General features: G+C 48.0%; 7 protein-coding genes across 7 annotated transcripts; 5 read left to right on the forward strand and 2 right to left on the reverse strand.

The window, feature by feature from the left end:
- Nucleotides 1-2,217: 2,217 nt before the first annotated feature.
- On the reverse strand, nt 2,218-3,307 carry TRV_07450 (uncharacterized protein; the record flags this gene model as incomplete). Its single annotated transcript, XM_003018458.1, has 2 exons — nt 2,218-2,992; nt 3,060-3,307. The coding sequence occupies 2 exons, from the start codon at nt 3,305-3,307 to the stop codon at nt 2,218-2,220; spliced, it is 1,023 nt and encodes a 340-aa protein (XP_003018504.1).
- Nucleotides 3,308-3,698: 391 nt separating this feature from the next.
- On the reverse strand, nt 3,699-4,898 carry TRV_07451 (uncharacterized protein; the record flags this gene model as incomplete). Its single annotated transcript, XM_003018459.1, has 1 exon — nt 3,699-4,898. One exon carries the CDS (start codon nt 4,896-4,898, stop codon nt 3,699-3,701), a length of 1,200 nt encoding a protein of 399 aa, XP_003018505.1.
- A 1,149-nt stretch (nt 4,899-6,047) lies between these two features.
- Nucleotides 6,048-9,791, forward strand: TRV_07452 (uncharacterized protein; the record flags this gene model as incomplete). The annotated part of the gene is made up of 5 exons (XM_003018460.1): nt 6,048-6,187; nt 6,264-6,433; nt 6,507-7,039; nt 7,104-9,383; nt 9,450-9,791. 5 exons carry the CDS (start codon nt 6,048-6,050, stop codon nt 9,789-9,791), a joined length of 3,465 nt encoding a protein of 1,154 aa, XP_003018506.1.
- A 938-nt stretch (nt 9,792-10,729) lies between these two features.
- Nucleotides 10,730-12,593, forward strand: TRV_07453 (uncharacterized protein; the record flags this gene model as incomplete). Its single annotated transcript, XM_003018461.1, has 4 exons — nt 10,730-10,844; nt 10,970-11,241; nt 11,302-12,043; nt 12,100-12,593. 4 exons carry the CDS (start codon nt 10,730-10,732, stop codon nt 12,591-12,593), a joined length of 1,623 nt encoding a protein of 540 aa, XP_003018507.1.
- Nucleotides 12,594-13,376: 783 nt separating this feature from the next.
- Nucleotides 13,377-16,872, forward strand: TRV_07454 (uncharacterized protein; the record flags this gene model as incomplete). Its single annotated transcript, XM_003018462.1, has 4 exons — nt 13,377-13,748; nt 13,824-15,295; nt 15,353-16,179; nt 16,244-16,872. The coding sequence occupies 4 exons, from the start codon at nt 13,377-13,379 to the stop codon at nt 16,870-16,872; spliced, it is 3,300 nt and encodes a 1,099-aa protein (XP_003018508.1).
- Nucleotides 16,873-17,492: 620 nt separating this feature from the next.
- Nucleotides 17,493-18,231, forward strand: TRV_07455 (uncharacterized protein; the record flags this gene model as incomplete). Its single annotated transcript, XM_003018463.1, has 3 exons — nt 17,493-17,738; nt 17,818-18,139; nt 18,200-18,231. The coding sequence occupies 3 exons, from the start codon at nt 17,493-17,495 to the stop codon at nt 18,229-18,231; spliced, it is 600 nt and encodes a 199-aa protein (XP_003018509.1).
- Nucleotides 18,232-18,733: 502 nt separating this feature from the next.
- TRV_07456 (uncharacterized protein) lies at nt 18,734-21,292 on the forward strand (the record flags this gene model as incomplete). Its single annotated transcript, XM_003018464.1, has 3 exons — nt 18,734-18,830; nt 18,932-19,076; nt 19,129-21,292. The coding sequence occupies 3 exons, from the start codon at nt 18,734-18,736 to the stop codon at nt 21,290-21,292; spliced, it is 2,406 nt and encodes an 801-aa protein (XP_003018510.1).
- Between the last annotated feature and the right edge of the window lie 204 nt (nt 21,293-21,496).

Raw genomic sequence — 21,496 nt, forward strand, 5'->3', positions numbered from 1 at the left:
TTTTTTTTTTTTTTCCTTGGAATACATCAGGTAACATAGAGTACGAGAAGCGTTTCTCGGCAAGTTCGGCCTGACTTCTTGGCAACTGGGATTAACTAGTTAAGGGTAGAGGAAGACGGCTCCCGGATGCAGGGCAAATGTTAATGTAAGTACACGAACAAACATACCGGGCTGAGGGCTCGGCCCTCAGAGTCCAAGTCCGATATTCATGGATAGATTCGTATTGCTGACTTTGTTTGAACTCCAACACGCCCTACAGCTCTCAGAGCTGCAGGTTCAATGGCCCCACCCATGATTTGTATGAAGCTCAGAATACCAAGACAGAACATCATGGCTGCAGATGTATGTGGTTGGGGTGAAGTGTAATTGGTGGAATTGTTAGGTATTCAGCCTGGAAAATATAAGCGGAGTTTGTTTGTCCCTAGGTCGGATATGGCTACTCAATACAGCGATTTTCTCTATCTCTCCCCTTTTTTCACATTTCAGGAATATGGTCCTTTCTTTCCCTTTTTTTGGTGCTCACTGATTGCCTCTGTTATCGTTTTTTACCCATCCAGGTCATTATTCAGGTGGCACGTAGTAATGGAAAGTAGGGAATGATTGCCCATGTAAAAGGAGGCTGGAGGCAATAAAGTGTAGTGTCGTCAGAATGTGCTTATCAGAACAAAAGTAATTTGAGCCATCGTTGTTTCCGCCGTGTCATGTGGCAATTGTGGGAGGAGTTATTCCATGAAGAAGCCATTGCATTCGAAGCATTTCAGTGTTCGAAAGCGGGGGCTTCTCTGGGTCATATGTATGGAGAGAGACAACATCGCCTGACGAAATACGGGTGTCTATTTCGCAGTTGTACAGTCGAATATTCGGCGCAGTGGTATACATGGCCGAGCGCCCACCAACAAGTGATTCAGTGTCCGGAATCATCGGATATAAATTGTGCAATTGGGCAACAAGGCAGAAGCCACCTATTTAGATCTTGGTAATGATTCCTTGCCACTTGATAGACAGATTGACTCCAGAGCAAATAGCTGCTGCGTCCAGCATCGTGAACATTTGGGACAAGGAATATCAAGTTCTCAATTGTCTCGGTAGAGCTGTTACGGATAAGTTTGGTACCACTTATCCACTTTTTCAAACATCCAAAAGTACTTCATAGCCATCCAAAATACAGATTTCTTCCATCCTCGATGAGAAGTAAATGAGGTCGATATAATTTTGGCAGCCTCACAGGCAAGAGTAGCTTTGGTAATAGTGCAGATCCTGTCGCATTTATCACTATTATATTTATCAGAGTAGACGGGGCAAGGGCATAAAATTAGTGCACGCTTATACTATCGGACTCATCCTTGCACCAAAGCCAGGGGTTCCGAAGGGATCCTGGTGAAGTATCTGATAGGGGAGTGCCATCAACCTTATTTTCGGCTCTTCTATTCCTTCCTGGAGTATCATACGTTGAGCCTGAATCCTTAGAGAAGGGAATCTCAAATGCTGCAGGGATCCGCCAGGGCATTATCCGCCATATTTGAAAGGTGCATCAGATGCGAGGCCGTGATTGTGAATGATAAGAAATAAGGCTGGACTAGGTATTCTTTAAGAAGGCTTGGGAGGAATGAAGCAACGCCTCTTGAACGGAGTGAGTGCCTTTTCTTTGAATGGTGTTGAAGAAGTTAAAACAAGCAGAGCAATTGATTAGTCAAAATCACGTGAAAATTACTGAATCATAAGGTTAAGCTCACTGATTGGTGGCAGAAATTCGTCGCTATATTTATATTTTTATACGTCCCTTTTTATTGGGCATTTATTGGCGAACCTTAATTAGCAATAAAACTGGCTCGTCCAACCACATAACGCTAAAATAAACGCTCTCACTCGGCTCCACATGAGTAACGAGCGCCTCGAGTCAAATATCAAACTTTAAATATGGAACGCTTTTATCCCATCGTCTATTCCGTACTCTTCTACCCTCAACATACATTCATCTAACGCTGGACCCTTCATTTTCTTGTAAGGCTCGACTATGGACGTTATGTTAAACTGAAGTATATAGCTTGACAATCAGTAACTATAGTAATCGGTGAAAATAAACTTCGGGTGTCTGCGACATAGAGAAACGTGTTGATAAGTTCATTAGGTTAGGACCTCTGACCGAGTGAGAATAATTTCTCTATCGTTATCTAAACTATTAGAAAAACGAGAATACTATAATATAAGCAGCTATTATTATATACTCTGATAGCTAGCCTCTCGCGCAATCCACTCCTGAATTGCCCTTCTCATCCGAGGTTCAGCCTCATGCTCGTGCCAGAAGTGGCCAGCTCCTTTGACCATGACGCTATCAAACCGGGAGCCTTCAAGCTTTTTCAGTTGGTCACTCCAGCCCATAAGCTTCTTAGAAGATGTAAAGCCATCATTTTCTCCAAATATTGCTAGAGTCTGGTGTTCTAAGACTTTATCCTGCAGGTCTGAGGGAGGGAGAGTGTTTCCATTTATCGTTACTGTCAGTTTAGAGGCCGGTAGAAGAAGAGACGTAGCCGTAAATATGGTGATTGGAGGTAGAAGAGGAGAAATAAGAAGGTAAGATATGTTAATATCCTTTGTTTTGGTAACTGTTGTACCGAAACACGATGAACTGGATTCATTGGAACAGCTATGCACGCGGGCCTCCCGGTTCCGTTTCGAGGACAAGCTCCGTGCTTCTTGTAAGATTTTGTAAGCAGGTTCATTCTGTTTTGGCTCTTGAAAGGTCGATAGGATAACTCTTGAGGACGGTGAATACCGTGCTAACATAGAGCCATATGAGTACCCAGACACTATGATTGAGGGGCAGGGGCTGTCTTCCATCAAGGAGGTATCATTTCCAGCAAGGGTAGAATCGTGCCCCAACGATGGATCCAAGCCCACGATATAGTGTACTAGGAAGAGATAAAACGAAATGAAATCGCCAAGTTCAGGTTTGGCCGTCCAGCTTGTTCGCCCTTGTGAGCCACCAGCACCCCTATACAAATTAATCAGTATTCCTGTAAAATGCGTAGTTACAGAAAGCACAAATAACTAGAATATACCTAAGATTGAACGTCCCTACAGCATATCCCGCTCTTAATAGCTCGCTAGCGACAACTGCTATAACAGGATCATCGTAGCAGCCTCCAAGAGGAGCATATGGATGGGCTATCATTGCACCCTTTGTTTTGTATATGGTGTTTCGATCTGTGCCCTGGGCGTAATCTGGGTGATATATCCTACACTGAAGCAGTACACCATCGTATACTGATGGTATCTTGAATTGGTGGGTAGGTTTTGGTAAAGCCATTCTCATGAGAAAGGGTATTCCGCTATGTATCGCGTAAATAGATTGCACAACCGTTTATAAAAGGCTGTTAGGCTCTTGAAGAAAGTTTAAAAACTGTTTGTATAACTATGGACTGCGGAGGGCGTCAATATCAAGATGTGTTGACGTTCCAACTTCCAAGGAAGAACCAACGGCGGAGGCTGGTTCCACGTGACACTTCGAATTTGTTGACCCCTTTATTATTACCTAGATCTAGGCTTCATGACAGACAAAGTACCAAATAGAGGAATATGTTACAACGGCTAGTTTGAGTCATGATGGACTGATTAACAGAAAGTAAACTCAATTAGGTAGTCTGAATATCATCAACCAAGTTTAGCACCTATCTGCTTAATACACAAAAATCAAAATATTATGGCGAGAGCAGCCAGGCAGGGTCTGGTTCATCATCGCTATCACCCATATTGCGTGATGCTGGTGGGGTTGATGGGCAAGCGATAGCTTGGTCTGTAGTATGTACAGTCTCTTCCAGGCCCCCTTTTTGCGCTGGTTCGAATCCTGGTTCTAGCTCTGATTTTATTCTATGTTCAGGAGGTCTGTGTATTTCTGGTGAAAGAGAGCCATCTCCTGATAGAGTATGTGACGTAAGTAAGTCATCGGGAACTTCTCCTACCATGGTACCTTCACGGTCAACTTCTGAGGTTTGATGATGGAGTTGTAACATGCTAGAGAACCTGGCTCTAGCCTCATTGAACGCCTCACGTTCAGCACCAATGCTGCAGATCAGTAGCGACCATTTCTTTTCTTCTGCCAAATGTAGGTATTCATCAAGCCTCTTTAGAGTAGAAGTCAACATTTTCTGTACTTCGGAAAGTTCTGTCCTTTCAGCTGCGGATGGCTTTGCTGACTCAATAGAATAGTCTTCCCCTCGAAGCTGATTAAGGGTATTCCGCAAGGTGGCTTCAGTCTTCGTTACAAGAATAACAGTATCGTTCCATATCTGTCCACCCTCTTCTAGCGCTTCAATCTCATGATCGGTTGTTAAACTGCGCTTTTCGAGAAATGATAACTCTTGCGTCCAGTGCTCTTCAGCCATCTGCAGAGTTCGCCTGTTAGGCTTTAATGAAAAGAACGGCGTTGGGACCGAATCACTGTGAAGGGGGGCGATGGGCGGCGTTTTTAGAAACTGTTCGGAGTCTTTCTTAACAAGAGAAAGAGCACCTTCGTAGGACGACAGCTTAGAATCCACGGAACTTTGACGTTTGGTTATTTCGTCTATCATGTGCCGACGGCGTGACTTCATCTCTGCAAGCCGGGACTCGACCTCCTTTATTTCGCCCTCCAGTTCGCGGAGTTCGTTTGAGAGTGTGTCCACGTATTTCTGCTGGTTACCAGCTCGCATCTGAGAAATATGTTTCTCCAAGCCAGCCTGTTTTTCCATGAAAGTTTTCACCTTATCTATCGCGTCTTTCCTAGAATACATCTCAGAGGTAAGGATATCCCGTTCCTCTTCCTTCAAACATAAAAGAAGATGGATCGAGCGGAGAATCCCTTGACGCACATTTCGGAGGGTGGGTGCTTTCTTTCGAGGCTGCCGTACTGGAATGGGCATCGTTTGCTTGCGACCTGAAGTACGGGACGTGGTTGGAGTCGAGCTCCTCGTTGAAGGGGTATTCGTGGGCGAATCAAGTGGTTGTCTGACAATTAAGATACGGCTTTGAGCATCGAGGAGCTCTTGTAATTCGCTCTGTAGTTGCCGAGATTGCCGTTCTATATGAATTAAAGGCTCCGAAGGATTATTGCAGACTGAAAGCGGTATTGGCCGTAGGACCTTAGGGTTAGCAGACGGCCATATCGACATTTTGACCCAAAGAATGCCTTTAGGACTGTGTTAGATGCTTTCTGTTGCGTAAAGCAGGAGTTCTGCGAAATTCTGTCACTAAAGAGGCCAGAGACCCGTACGGCAGGCTAGAAGAATAGGCGTAACAAGTAGTAAACAGTATTGTTGATAACGGAAAGGATGTGATTGTTCAAGGTAAGGTGGTCAGTCCTGGGAAGCAGTGCAAGGCGGTTAGCAGATGAGTAAAATAATATATAAATGGAGGCTGCAGCTCCAATACTGCAGTCTATGGAGGTGTATCGCGTGAAAGGTGCAGGTGCCTCGTACAGAGTTCAAGCATGTTGTCATGATTGGCTACCAGTCAACTGGATGGTTGAATGTGTGTTTGACAGGGCAGATGACAGAGGTGCCGCTAGTCAAGGAGCGCTAGGATATACAAGTCGAATTTGGCTGTCCAGTCCAGTTACTAAGGTTGGTGTTCGGTCACTATTACAGAGTCTATCGAGAAGCGGCGGATGGGGCGCTTAGACAGCCGCGCGTCTCAGAATTAAGCGCACGTGTAATTTGATTAGCCCAAAAAATATTGATTAATAAGCAATATCACGTGCCATATCGACGACGTCCTCCTGTGCTGCTTCTGACAACAAACAGCATCGAAACACATCAGAACTCAAGGCATCACCACGGTCCCTTTCCCCGTTCTTCTTTTCTTTCTCGAATGTATTGCTAGGATCTTGCTTTTCTTGTACCCGTTCTTTACCTCAGGCTCCTTTACTCGACTGACTACTCTGCTCCCTTAATCCACCAAAATCCGACTTCAGCCTGAAGGCCAGACAACTGCGCATCCCATAACTGAGCTTGAACCGGCAACAAAAAACCTCCCTTTGGCACAAGGCGCACACCTTAGAGTACTATTTTACCATGGTTGGCCTAGCCTCAGCTGCGGGACTGGTAGGGTTCCTTTCCGAGCCAGATACCGAGCTTAAGGTCTTTGCTCTCAAGGCTCTTGACGCCCAAGTTGATCTTTTATGGACTGAGATCGCTGGATCTGTCGGGCAGATGTATGTTTTCCGCTTTCGTCTAACGATCTTATCTTAATAGATCTTGGTTGCTAATCGAGCTCTTGGAATCTAATAGAGAAGCTCTGAGTGAAGATGAATCTTTTCCTGAACGCGAGCTAGCGTCTCTCGTCGCTGCCAAGGTATACTACCACCTACAAGAGTATAGCGAGAGCATGGTTTTTGCCTTAGGAGCTGGCAACCGCTTTGATATTGAGAATGGCGGCGAGTTTGAAGAGACCATTATCTGTATGTTGAAGTAACACACCCTTAAGGCTGGCTTGGATTTTACCGGATGAACTGCTAATAAGGGAACTCATAGCAAAATGCGTGGATACCTTCATTTTGACCTGTTCGATGCTCAAGGCTTCACAGACTGCAGGACGAGGTGGTGCTTCACAGTTAAATACCTCTTTTCCAAGAAATGAGGGAGGTGTCTCAAGCACATCTGCTGGTTTAAGTTCTCCAATCACTCCTTTTTCGCAGTCCGCACTACCTTCGAAGTCTCTCCTATCGCGCCCCGAATCGTCTGCGGAAACTAGCTATCCCGTCGGCGAAGACCGTGGTAGTGGTAGGGATGATGTGCCTGTGATACTTCAGCGAGGAACCCAAAGACAACTGCAAAATATCATCAAGCGGCTCTTTGACCGGTGCTTCGAACAACAAAGATACCGACAAGTCATAGGTATCGCTGTCGAGGCTAAGAATCTTGACATCATTCGAGTAGCCATTCTACGGGCCGCTCATGATGCCAAGGAACAAGGTGTTGAACCATCGAAGCGAGGAGAGGAGCTGATGGAATATGTTCTGGGCATTTGTATGAACGTAGTCCAGGAACGAGGCTTTAGAAATGAGGTTTGCAAGCCCGAATACCATCAAAAAGCTAATTACCCATGTGACATACTAACGAGACCTTTAGATCCTTAAACTTATCCTCGAGCTCTTAAACGAAATTCCTTCACCCGACTATTTCTCCATTGCAAAATGTGTTGTCTACTTGAATGAACACTCGATGGCGTCTGATATATTGCAAAAACTGGTGGCGAAGGGTGACGCCAGGTCTCTGGCTGTAGCTTATCAGATATCCTTTGACCTGTACGACAACAGCACCCAGGAGTTCTTGAAGAAGGTGCGCCAGGAACTTTCAGCAGCTATCGCTGAGCCCAAAGAGACGGATTCTGCCGAAAAGATGGAACAGGAACCGAAGGAGTCAAAGGAAACCGATAAATTATTGAGCGATGATGAAGAAGATGATGATGACGAGGACGACGACGACGAAGATGAGGAAAGTTCTCCAGCAAGAAGAAAGTTTACCGATGAAGGACGAGCCTCTCTAAAATCTATTCGAAGCATCCTAGATGGTGCTAATTCGATCCAACTCAACCTTGAGTTCCTATACCGAAACAACAAAGCTGATATCGCCATTTTGGATAAGATAAAGGACAGCCTAGAGGCTCGAAACTCGATATTCCACACCGCAGTAACTTGTGCCAATGCTTTTATGCATGCTGGAACAACCCATGATAAGTTCTTTCGCGACAACTTGGATTGGCTAGGCAAGGCAGTCAACTGGTCCAAGTTCACTGCTACCGCCGCTCTCGGTGTCATTCATCGAGGTAATCTAACTCAGGGCCAGAAACTCCTTGCACCATACCTACCCAAGGAATCTATGGCAGGTGTTGGCAATTCCGGGTCTGTTTATAGCCAAGGCGGTTCATTGTATGCATTTGGTTTGATATATGCCAACCATGAAGGTTGGGCCGTGGACCATATCCGTGAGCATTTCAATAAGGCTACCGAAGAAGTAGTACAACACGGAGGCGCTCTTGGCCTGGGTGTTGCAGCTATGGGAACTGGGGATGAAGGAATCTATGCTGATTTGAATAAGGTTCTCAATGCTGATTTGGCTCTAAATGGCGAGGCAGTTGGCCTTGCTATGGGCCTTGTTATGTTGGGAACTGGAAACATGAAGGCACTGGAAGACATGATCCAATATGCTCACTTGACTCAGCACGAAAAAATCATTCGCGGTCTCGCTATGGGCATGGCATTGATCATGTATGGCCGCCAAGAAGCTGCAGATGAGTTGATACATGGACTCCTAGGTGACCCTGACCCTACGCTTCGATACGGTGGAATTATGGCGATTGCACTGGCGTATTGTGGAACTGGAAGTAATAAGGCGGTCCGCAAGCTCCTGCACGTTGCTGTTAGTGATGTTAGCGACGACGTCCGCCGCGCTGCAGTCATGAGCTTAGGATTCATTCTGTTCCGCAAACACCAGAGCGTTCCTCGGATGGTTGAGCTTCTCTCCGAATCTTACAACCCTCATGTCCGATACGGTGCTGCTATGGCTCTCGGCATCTCATGCGCCGGAACTGGTCTAGATGAGGCTATAGATCTTCTGGAGCCTATGTTGAAGGACCCGACTGACTTCGTCCGCCAGGGTGCACTGATTGCTCTCTCCATGGTTCTTGTCCAGCAAAACGAGGCAATGAATCCCAAGGTTGGCACCATCCGCACGGCAATGCAAAAGGTGATTGCCGACCGTCATGAAGATGCCATGGCCAAGTTCGGCTGCGCTCTTGCTCTCGGAATCATTGACGCTGGTGGTCGGAACTGTACTATTAGCTTACAGACCCAGTCCGGAAACCTCAACATGCCCGGAATTGTGGGAATGGCTGTCTTCACACAATATTGGTACTGGTTCCCATTGACCCATTTCTTGTCTCTCAGCTTCACACCTACTGCTGTTATTGGCGTGGACCAGAAACTGGAAGTTCCGGACTTCAAATTCCACAGCAATACTCGCCCAAGCCTTTTTGACTACCCCCCAGAACAGCAGGTAAAGGCAGATGAGGCCCCGGAGAAGATCAAGACTGCAGTTTTGTCTACCACTGCGCAGGCGAAGCGACGAGCACAAAAAAGGGAGAAGCAACGGAGTGGAAGCATTGATATTGAACAAACACCAACCACTCCAAAGTCTGCCGCCCAACAGCTTCCGGAGAAAATGGATGTCGATGAAGCCCCCAAGGCGGAAGAAGCAAAGGCCAGTGGTGACAAGGAGGCAGCTGCCGAACCCAAGCGGAAGCCTGAGAAGGAGAAGGTTGGCTACGAGATATCCAACTTGTCGCGAGTTCTTCCCGCCCAAGTGAAGTATATCTCTTTCCCCGACCAGAGATATGAGCCTGTCAAGAAGGTAAATGGACCCGCTTTCTGAAGATATTAAGATTACAAACAAACTGCTAACTTTTTGACTTTACAGGCCACTGGAGGAGTTGTCGTTCTTCTTGACAAGAAACCCTCTGATCCACGCGATATCATTGAGTTGAGTGCCAGCAAGGAGACGAAGCCAGCTGCCACCGCCGCGGCTGGAAGCAGCCAGGCCAACACTGTGCAGAGCCGCCTTAACGCTGCTCTCCAGGGAGCTGCTCAGGCCGCCTCCGCGGCCGCTCCATCCACTCCTGCCCGTCCAGGCGCTAGTAGCGGCGCTGCAGCCGCTGCAGGTGTCCTTACCGCTGTTGATGAGGACGAAGAAGGGGTTGAAGAAGCTCCGGTGCCGGACGACTTTACATATGAAACCGAAGGTGAGGATGAAGAGCTTTAAAGCTGCAGCCTCTCCCTTGTTTTCCACATTTTTCTACACTTTCTCGATTTCCCTTGGCTCCTTGTGCATAGCATACACCGGGTTGTATCCCTAGACACAACCATGTCCTGTACTCTAGCCCATATTCGACCATCTTAATCTAAACTGTTGTACAATGAACTCGTACTGTTTATCGGCCTTGTATCTCCTTTTGACAGCCTGAAAAAAAGAAGTAGAAAAAAGAAAAAAAGACGCGCCAACTTGAGCCGAGGTATCTGACCCCGTGATCACGCTTAGTCATGGCTGCTGCGGCTCGCCGAGCGGAAAGGCCGAAGAAAAGGCCGAAGCAGAAGATGACGGGAAGACGGCGATGATAATAATGAAGATGAAGATGAAGACAAAGGAAAAGATGGGGAGGCAGAGCAGAGATGACAACAAGGTGAATGCCGAGCAGTTGATCCTCTGTCTCTTTTCTTATCATCTAGTTACATGGTGGTGTGCAGAGATCGATTATTTTATCGAAATAACACCTTGAGCTAAAAAGGGAGCATCAAGTGGCTAAAACGTCATAGCTAAGCGCAGCTCATGTTTGCATGTGACGGCAGCGCCTTTTCGTCTTTCTGTCCTCGCCTGCGCTGTTGTATTATTTTGTATGGAAGGGAGATGGCTTGTGATTGTACCTAGGCTTAACCCGCTGCCGTTAATCATCGCTATCCTCCAGCTTTTCTTCCTGTGAGCTGCTTTTTAGGAGCCCCGGGTTCCCCGGACCTTTGTCCTTTTCTTCTCTTCTGCCTCCATCGTTGTTAGTTATACGTTGCCTCTGATTCGGCGGGTCCCTCTTTGCACATATATCTTCCATAATATATAGCCGGCGTTGCCTCCCTTTTCTTGACCATCTCGTCTTGTCTGTTTGATATATACTATCCTTCATTTTTTTTTTTTTTTTTTGGGTTACAATCATGTCTGGCGTTTATTCCAAGGACGACGTTGCGTCGCATAGCAAGGGGGATAGCGTGTGGATTATCATCGACGGAGACGTCTACGATGTGTCTAAGTTCCTCGATGACCACCCAGGTTAGTGATAAACAGCATATACGTCAGCGTTGAGAAACGAAGCTAACCTTACTATAGGCGGTAAAAAGAGTACGATCGTTTCTTGCCTTCTTCCTTGACGATATATACTCACAGTTCTGTTATAGTCTTGCAGCGTATGGGAGGAAAGGATGCTTCAAAGCAGTTCTGGAAGTATCACAATGCCGGCGTGTTGAAGAAGTACCAGCCAAAGCTGAAGATTGGCTCCCTCGACTCTAAGAAAGCTGAGGCTGCCCCGGCACCAGCACCAGCCCCTACCCCGGCCCCAAAGAAGGAGGCCCCAAAGCCACAGGAACAATCCTCGCCTGTCCCAGCGGCAGAGGCCTTGGACCCCTATGGAGAGCTTATTCCTTTCTCGGACCCGTCGTGGTACCACGGAGTAAGTTATGCTGCACTAGACATATATAGCAAAAGATACTGACAGGTAGCTTGCATCTAGTATTACTCCCCCTTCTACAACGAATCACACGCTGCTCTACGTGACGAGGTGCGACAGTGGGTAGAGACCGAGATCGAGCCTTACTGCCATGAGTGGGATGAGGCCAAGGCAGTTCCCGAGAGCATTTACAAGCAAATGGGCGAGAGAGGTTACCTTGCTGGTCTGCTTGGCCTATCATACAACAAAGATCTAGTCAAGAACCAGGTTAAGAGTGTTTCCCCCGAAAAGTGGGATCTCTTCCACGAACTGATTGTCACCGATGAGCTTTCTCGTGCAGGCAGCGGAGGTATCGTCTGGAACCTCATCGGTGGATTTGGCATTGGCTGTCCACCGGTCGTCAAGTACGGATCCAAGGAGCTTGTCGAGCGTATTGTTCCAGGTATACTGGCTGGTGACAAACGTATCTGTCTAGCCATAACCGAACCTGATGCCGGAAGTGATGTCTCCAACTTGTCCTGTGAAGCCAAGCTCACCCCTGATGGAAAGCATTATATCGTCAATGGTGAGAAGAAGTGGATCACCAACGGTATCATGAGTGACTACTTCACTACTGCAGTGCGAACCGGAGGCCCTGGCATGGGTGGTGTTAGCGTTCTCCTGATCGAGCGCTCCGCCGGAGGTGTGAGCACACGTAAGATGGACTGCCAGGGTGTCTGGAGTAGTGGTACCACTTACGTTACCTTTGAAGACGTCAAGGTCCCTGTTGGCAATTTGATTGGAAAGGAGAACAAGGGCTTCAAAGGTGTGCATATGCCTTACCCCAGTATCAAAGATGTCAATGCTAACTCCAATATTCAGTCATCATGACCAACTTCAACCATGAACGTATGGGTATCATCATCCAGTGTCTCCGCTTCTCCCGAGTCTGCTACGAGGAGTCCGTCAAATACGCCCACAAGCGCCGCACTTTTGGCAAACGACTCATTGACCATCCAGTCATCCGTATGAAGCTCGCCCACATGGCTCGCCAGATCGAAGCCAGCTTCAATTGGCTCGAGAACCTCGTCTTCCAGTGTCAAAATATGGATGAAGACGCCGCGGCCCTTCGCCTAGGCGGAGCCATCGCTGGTCTCAAAGCGCAGTCAACCACTACCTTCGAGTTCTGCGCCCGCGAGGCCAGTCAGATCTTCGGAGGTCTCAGCTACTCTCGTGGTGGACAGGGTGGTAAGATCGAACGGCTCTACCGTGATGTCAGAGCCTATGCTATTCCCGGAGGCAGCGAGGAGATCATGCTTGACCTGAGTATGAGACAGTCTCTGAAGGTGCATGAGATCTTTGGTATGAAGCTATAATGGCTGGCTTCTTGTTTGCTACCTTCTGTTCTGTCGAATACACCTGTATGAATTCCATTGTGTCCATATATCCCCCGGTGATCTGCGCTTGTTCCATTTGATATAACTCCTGACTGCAATTTCCTTCGTGGCCACCTGTACCTTATATTCCAAATTACATATTCCGTAGAATCAAAATCAAAAGATTCACAAATTCACATAAATCTATTACTTGAGCCACGTAAACGCTGCATCCATTAGATATTTTATCTTTCTTGCCGATGAAGTTTGTACCTTGAAAAAAAAAAAAAAAAAAAAAAAGGACTGGAGAAACAGAGTCCTGCGCAGGCAAAGGATCTATCACGTGACCGTCCCTTTTGCGCATTTTCGAACTTCAAAGCTTTGAAGGCGAAGAAGATGAAGATGACGGACGAAGAGCTTCGACTCTGCGCAGAGAAGACGTCTCGGCAAGATAAAGCCATTGCTTGACCCTACTACTAATCAAGACTCCCTTTTCCTCTCGTTTCACTCCTCTGAGATCACCCGCTGGCCGAAAGTGAGCTCTTTTCGACCGTTCCAGAGATAGCTCCGTCACCAAGAACTCGACACTCCGAGCCAAACACACCTATCGGACCCGCCTCCAGCGTACTCTTTCTGCGACCTGTTCTTTGAGATAGCTGGAAAGACTTGTACTCCTTAATAGGACGATTAGGGCCATCCTATCAACGAGATATCTCCCGTCACCCGAGACTCTAGCTTGACTGCTGGACGTCCCAGCCGACCAACGCATAATTAATACCAAACATGTCGCATCCAGGAAACGAACAACAGTTTGCCTCGGAAGATGAAGAAGATTTTAATCCTGCGCCGGCTGGAGATTCTGAGCCAGAAGCTGAAGATGACCAGCAAGATAATCGCAGCGGCGGAAAACACATAGATAACGACGATGGACAAGAGGTCGGTAAAAATAAAAAAGAAGATGATGAAGAAAATGGAGATGAAGTGAAAAAGATGAATGATGGCGAAAATGGTGACTTGAATACTAATGAATCGCAACAGGCCAGAGGTGAAGATGAAGCCGGTGTCGAAGACGATGATGAAGGGGAGCCCGAAGGAGATAACGAGGATGACGATGAAGAGGAGGAAGAGGAGGAAGAGGACGAGGAAGCAGTTACTGTAAGTGTGCCTTACATCACCAGTTTTGAGACGCTCTTGGTTACCTTTGAGCCCTCTACTAATGAGTGTATCTAGGGTCGCCCTCGAAAGCGCAGAAGACATGGACTCGGCGCTTTCTTCGAAGAAGAAGCAGAGGTAGATGACGAAGATGAAGCAGAAGATGAAGAAGACGAAATCGAAGCCGGCTTCGTCCATCATGACGATGAGGTTGTCCTACCCGCTGGCGCAGAAACGGACGATAGGCGCCATCGTGAACTCGATAGAAAGCGTGATATGGATGCAACGATGGATGCGGAGCAGCAGGCGCAAGCCCTGAAAGAACGATATGGCCGAAACCGTGCCTCCGGAGCTGACCTTGTCGTTGTCCCCAAAAGGCTTCTCCTACCTAGCGTGGATGACCCGAGCATATGGGGTGTCAAGTGTCGACCAGGCAAGGAGAGGGAGATCGTGTTCAGCATTATCAAGCGTATGGAAGAGCGGCCTCTTGGTTCACGAAACCCTATCAAGATCATATCTGCTTTCGAGCGTGGTGGAACTATGGCTGGTTACATCTACGTGGAAGCCCGGAAACAAGCTGATATCATTGATGCCTTGGACGGAATGTCTAATATCTACGTCAGGTCTAAGATGACTTTAATCTCGGTCAAGGAAATGCCTGATCTACTCCGAGTGAAAAAGTCAGAGGAGCTTACCCCGGGAGGCTGGGTTCGAATCAAGCGTGGACGATACCAAGGGGACTTGGCCCAGCTTGAAGAAGTCGAGACAAATGGGCTTAATGTTACCGTTAGACTTGTTCCTCGTTTGGAGTACGGACTCAACGAAGACAGCAATGCTCCTGCGCTCGACCCCAAGCGCAAGAGGATTGGAGGAGGGAGCAGTGCGATTGCCAGGCCTCCTCAACGCTTGTTCAGTGAGGCAGAAGCAAAGAAGAGACACTCCAAGTACCTCTCTGCTACATCTAGCTTAGGAGGCAAGTCTTGGTCTTATCTCGGTGATACTTATGTTGATGGCTTCCTTATCAAGAACATGAAAGTTCAACATCTCATCACCAAAAATGTTAACCCTCAACTTGATGAGGTGACAAAGTTCGCTCGTGGTGCGGATGATGGAACTTCGAATCTCGATCTTGCATCTTTGGCTGCCACAATCAAGAATACAACCGAAGAGGATGCTTATCTGGTTGGAGACACCGTCGAAGTCTTTGCAGGCGAACAGCGCGGCGTCGTTGGGCAGACAGTAGCAACCCGCGGCGACATTGTCACCATCAAAGTCACGCAAGGTGAACTGCAAGGCCAGCACATTGATGTGCCGACTAAGGGTCTCCGAAAGAGATTCAGCGAAGGTGATCATGTCAAAGTGATCGGAGGGAGCAAGTATCGCGACGAATTGGGTATGGTTGTTCGGATCAAGGATGACCGAGTTACCATCCTTACAGACATGACGATGCAAGAGATCACGGTGTTTAGCAAGGATTTGAGAGAAGCCGATGACATTGGGGTTGATGGAAAATTGGGCCAGTATGATGTCCATGATTTGGTACAAATCGAGTAAGTTTCCTATATCTAGTCTAGAATACTATTTATCCACTAACAAGTAGATTACAGTCAAACAACGGTTGGGTGTGTGGTGAAACTTGACAGAGAGTCAATGCGAGTCATAGACCAGAATGGCTCAACCCAGATTGTGCTTCCATCACGGGTTTTGGGCAAGATCGAACACCGACGACATGCTGTCACCACTGACCGAAATGGCTCTGAAATCAAGTGTGGAGATACCGTGAAAGAGGTGACTGGCGAGCAACGGACCGGCACCATCTTGCATATCCACAGAGCGTTCCTCTTCTGCACTAGCAAGGTTGTGGGAGATAATGCTGGTATAATGGTCACTAGAGCTATAAACGTTACTACCGTGGCCACCAGCGGTTCTAAATTGGGTAGGTCTGCCCCAGACCTGTCAAAGATGAATCCGGCTTTGCAGAAGAACGGTATGAACGGTTCTGGAATGCCACCACCGCGAACATTCGGCAGGGACCGACTTGTTGGAAAGACAGTTCATATTCGAAGGGGTCCGTTCAAGGGTCTACTAGGTATTGTCAAGGATACAACGGATATCATTGCTCGAGTCGAGTTACACTCCGTTTCAAAAGTCGTACCCGTTGAAAAGGAGAACCTCTCTGTCAAGGAGTACGTATTATTAATCATTCTCTATTTTATTCTGTCCTCAGCTAACCCACATATACGCAGCCCGATTACTGGGCAACCTGTAGATATCAACCGGTTTGGCGGCAGAGGGGGTGGTGCTCCGAGAGTGCCACAATCCATGGCGACAGGAAGAGCTGGTCCCCAAGATGCTGCATGGCAAGGAGGAAGAACACCGATTGCTATGGGCGATTCGTCTCGTACACCAGCCTGGCGAGCGTCATCTTCTCGAAGTAAGTATCCCGCTATTCTTGGTTAAGGACGGCCTCAGGACACCAACTAACTTGCTTTGTTTAGCCCCTGCTTGGAATGCCGCTGTAGGATCTCGCACTCCCGCTTGGAAGGCGGAAGGTTCTCGTACCGCCAACCCTTATGATGGTAACAGAACCTCTTACGGCGGGTTTGGTGGACGTACTCCAGCCTGGACTTCTGGAACAAAGACCCCTCACGATGCTGGGTCCGGGTTCTCAGGAGGCTCTTCTAACTCAGGCTTTGACGCCTTCATGGCCGGCTCTCGAACGCCGGGTCATCCGGGTGCAATGGCAGCAAACAGCGGCTCCCGTACACCTGCCTGGGGCCACTCTGGAAGCTCCAGCTCACATCTCAGCGCCAATGCTGGCAGAGCGTTCGATGCTCCTACTCCTGGCGGTGACTATGCAGCTCCATCTCCTGCACCATTCGGCAGTGCTCCAACTCCTGGAGCAACAGCTGCTACTCCTCGTGCATGGCCGGATAATGCACCTACACCTGGTGCTTCAACGTTTGCTGGGAAACGTATGGATGGTGATGCGTATGATGCGCCTACGCCTGCCGGTGATCATCGACCATATGACGCACCAACTCCTGCAATAGGGATGGGATTCCCTGCTACACCTGGCGCCATGGACGATGCACCTCGATATGCAGAGGGCACTCCAAGTCCATGATGAAGCAGGTTTATGTCAAGCACATCCACTTATGTGAACGCTAAGCAGGCAAGGTTACCCACATTTTACTTGAGAAATCTTTTCTATTTCTTTAATTCACTTCCGGCCCGGTACTCATTTGATACTGTTCAAAATGCTGTGAATTTCATTTTATGATCCGACTTGGTGGACTTGGGCGCTGGGATATCAAATGTTTCATTCCTCACTGATGTTCCTGATTTGCTGTGCCCTCCTTTGGATGTTTTCTTTTTTTTTTTTGCCAAGCAAATTGATGGAAAGCCAGAAAAAAAAATCGATCTGAACCTCAAGGCAAAGCAGGAGTTCATTTTTGTTTCTTGTATTAATAGCTAGCATGTCCTTGTCGTTGATAATAGATTCCTTCACACGGTTTTCCCTCTTGTCAAAAGATATCAAAGTCCGGCGCCGAGCAAACTTAAAGTCACTCCAACGCTAACTAGTTAGTGCTGCTTATGTAACCAAAAGCATGGCGCCCCGCAAGCTATCAAAAAAAAAAAAAGCTCCCCGCAACACGAAAAGAACAGACTAGAAGAAAAGACACCTTTGGATATTGAGGCTGTGTGTAAGATAGGGACAAGGTCCGAGAGAGCGGGATGATTACAATGTCGCCGTCGCCTCCAGAAACAGAAGCCGAACCCTCACGGGCCGAGCGAGAGCGTCTCGACCGTGAACACAAGGAAAAAGAAGCAAAGGAGCAGGCTACACTGCCGTACAAATGGACACAGACGATTTCAGAGGCAGAAGTTACCATTCCAGTTCCTGCTGAGATACGCGGAAAGGACCTGGAAGTCGTGCTGACCAAGACCAAAATCCGAGTTGCGTTGAAGGGCAAGGAACCTCTCATCGACGTATGTACACACGTATCTTTGCATGCGCCCCCCACATCTTACACTGAAAATTGACAGATGTTAATCCGTGTTTGTATAGGGCTCCTTCCCATATCCAATTCACGTCGACGAGTCCTCATGGACCCTCGAGACCGTCTCTAGCCCTCCAGGCAAAGAAGTGACTGTCCATCTAGACAAGGTGAACAAGATGGAATGGTGGCCTCACATTGTCACTACCGCCCCCAAGATCGACGTTAGCAAGATAACACCTGAGAACTCGAAATTGAGTGATCTTGACGGTGAAACAAGAAAAATGGTTGAGAAGATGATGTATGATCAGCAGCAGAAGGAGATGGGAAAGCCATCTAGTGATGAGCAGAAGAAGGCTGAGATGCTCAAGAAGTTCCAGGAACAGCACCCAGGTAAGCCATTGTGCTGTTAAATACTTACTTGCCAGGACCTATACTAACTATTTAATACAGAGATGGACTTTTCCAAAGCACAAATCGGTTAAGAAAGGGCAGTTAACCACCCTTTCCCATTCCATGGGGAGGAGTCCAGGTTGTGGACATATCATGTTACTTCCAGCATAGCGAACACAGGCGTGAAAACCAGTCTCATTCTAGCTATTGACTTTAATACGTAGTACTCCGTATGCCCATAGGATTTCAGGGGAGTCAATACAATTTCGTGCATTGTATTTAGCCAACGTATGCAAAATATCAACCTATACAGCACGACCTATAGATCTCATCTTGCATAAGCGTCTGTCGCTGGCATTTGAGACCCCAATGATATGCACCTATATAAAGGGGCTTCTTCCTCTTCCCGTCTCTTCGCCTTTTATATGTAAATCCCCCCACCAATGACGTCAGAGCAGCGTCTTACATAAACAAACACAGAACATCGACTTCGACCTGTTCTTCCTGCTCTGCTCCGTCGTTCGCTTCTTCTTCTTCTCTCCCCGCATGTCATGAACTGACTTGCAGCCCGACATCGCATTGAATCTTGTCACCATGGCTCAGGACCTGGGAACGAAATATATACCAGGGCACACCCTGGCTAAGAATTTTGGTGTGGAGTATGTGATCCTCTACTCCTTCGAGGACCAGGGTGAGCTCCCCTCCCCCTTTAGCATCCCGACCCCGTCCTTTATCTTGGGTATATCCGATTAACTGACCGGAATAATGTGTACTGACGAGCCATTGATGTAGATGCTAGCAGAGAGCTGCAGAGATTGCTTCGGACCTTGTATAGTGTCGGGCTGGAGGCTGCCGTGCGCCCTGGCAAGGGTCAGTGTCTTGTCGTCCTCGTCCGGCCTAGGGAGGATAAGTTGAAAGCAATGGCATATAGAACAAGGTATATACAATTTCTATGGCTGATATACGGGTGTATAGCTCATGGATATTAGGATCAAGGACTGGCTGTATGGTGTGCGTACCTCACAGCCCACCAAGGATATCAACGATACCCAGGGGGTGCCATGGACGGAGGCGGAGCGTCTCCGCACAATATATGATATGATGACTCTCCCACGCGCAGATGGTGGGGCAGATATTACCCCCGGGTATGGATATTGGAAGAATGTCAAGTCGATATTCCCTCTACATGACCACGACATGAACAGCGAGTGGATCAAGTCCTGGAGCCGTAAGACTCTTTTGGACAACGACGATCTAGAGCAGATAAGAGTGAAGCTGGGAGAGAAAGTAGCATTCTACTTTACTTTCCTGCAAACGTATTTCCGTTTCCTCATGGTCCCCGCGGGCCTAGGCCTGTTCTGCTGGGTGTTCCTCGGTCATTTTTCGATCTTTTATGCTGTTTTGAACTCGCTCTTCTGTCTTGTGTTTGTAGAGTTTTGGAAGAGACAGGAGACCGATCTGCGGCTGAGGTGGCAGGTAAAGGGAGTGTCCGAGATTAAGGCTCGGAGAAAGGAGTATAAGCATGAGAAGGAGATCATTGACCCGATTACGGGTGAGACAGTCTACGTGTTTCCGGCCTCCAAGCGGCTAGTTAGACAGTTGCTGGTGATTCCATTTACTATGGCAGTGGTTGTAGCATTGGGAACTTTAATTGCAACATGTTTTGCTATCGAAGTCTTTATCAACGAGATCTACTCTGGCCCTTTCCGGACATACCTGGTTTGTCAATCCTTACCTCTTACTCGGTTTTTATACCAAACGGCTAATAAGCAGCAGGCATTCGTACCTACAATCATACTATCACTCTGTGTGCCGACTATCAGCGCTATACTGACGAAGGTCGCGACCCAAATGACAGAGTATGAGAACTATGAGACGCAGGACAGCCATGATATTGCTCTGACACGCAAAGTTTTCATACTTAACTTTGTCACTTCTTATCTACCTATCTTTCTGACAGCGTTCGTGTATGTCCCTTTTGCACCAACTATAGTGCCGTACCTGGATGTCTTCCACCTTGCCGTCAAGCCCTTCCAGCCCAATGAGAAGGGCGCAACGACAGCGTCTGCAGCTACAGAGATCAAAGAGTTCCGCATCAACAGAGCGCGACTGCGCAACCAGGTAATCTACTTTACGGTGACGGCTCAGATCGTGAATTTTGCACTGGAGACGGTAGTCCCCTATGTCAAGCGCAAGTTCTTCCGAAAATATGAGGAGATGTCCGAGGCAAGGAAGAATAAAGAGGACAGCAAGTCCGCGTCGTCATCTTCTACCGACCTTTTGTTGGATGATGTACCAGAAGAAGCCGAATTCCTCAAGCGGGTACGAAATGAATCTGAACTGAGTGACTACGATGTGACCGATGACCTGCGCGAGATGTGTGTGCAGTTTGGATACCTGGCTCTCTTCTCCCCCGTCTGGTCTCTGGTCCCGGTCTCCTTCTTGGTCAACAACTGGGTCGAACTGCGATCGGACTTTTTCAAGATCTGCATCGAGTACAAGCGTCCCACGCCCTTTCGTGCTGACTCCATCGGTCCGTGGTTGGACTCACTCAGCTTCCTGTCGTGGATGGGCAGTCTGACGAGCGCAGCACTAGTGTATATGTTTTCATCTGTAGCTGGTGCCGGCAACGATGAACCTCACGATGACATCAAGGGCTGGCTATTGCTGCTGACCATATTTTTCTCTGAGCACATCTACCTGCTAGCCCGCCTGGCAGTCCAGGTGGCCATGTCCAAGCTGGAGACTTTGGACACCCGCCGCGACCGAGCGGAACGCTACCTCATGCGAAAGGGTTACCTTGACCGCGCCAGCAGTGGACATGCAAACATCAACGATACCGATGAGAACCACTACCAGCGTCGGGGAGAAGAGATGCTTGCCGAAGTTCAAGCTAGTGCTGGTGTAGGTGAAGCAGTTGGCGATTTCGATGAGCTTGGCAGCGACTATGTGGAAGAGGAGATCGGGCAGATCACCCGCTCATCGCTCGAAGAAGATGCACGCAAGTTCAGCATGCCAGATGCAACTCCATCTGAGCTCTTTTGGGCGCGGCAGCAGGGGTGGAAGGAGTCCGCCAGGATCGGGGCTGCTATTATCCAGGCTGGCGCCCAGAAGGAGACCAAGGAACCCAAGGAAACCAAGAAGAGTCAATAGTTGCTATCTACATTCTACGGAGTACCGTCTACCATTTTCGTCTCTACAAATTATGTCTATTTGCCCGCTACCTACCATTTACTATCTACTGTCCTTCATCCTGTCGTCTTAACTATATGCCTGTCAGTAGCCAGCGTTTTGTTGATATGGAGAATTGAGTTTGGTGCCTATTTTGAGGTTAAACGTAGTTAGTAATCAGTTCGG

The sequence above is a fragment of the Trichophyton verrucosum genome (assembly GCF_000151505.1).
Source record: "Trichophyton verrucosum HKI 0517 chromosome Unknown contig01011_1.f1.exp, whole genome shotgun sequence".
NCBI lineage: Eukaryota > Fungi > Ascomycota > Eurotiomycetes > Onygenales > Arthrodermataceae > Trichophyton > Trichophyton verrucosum.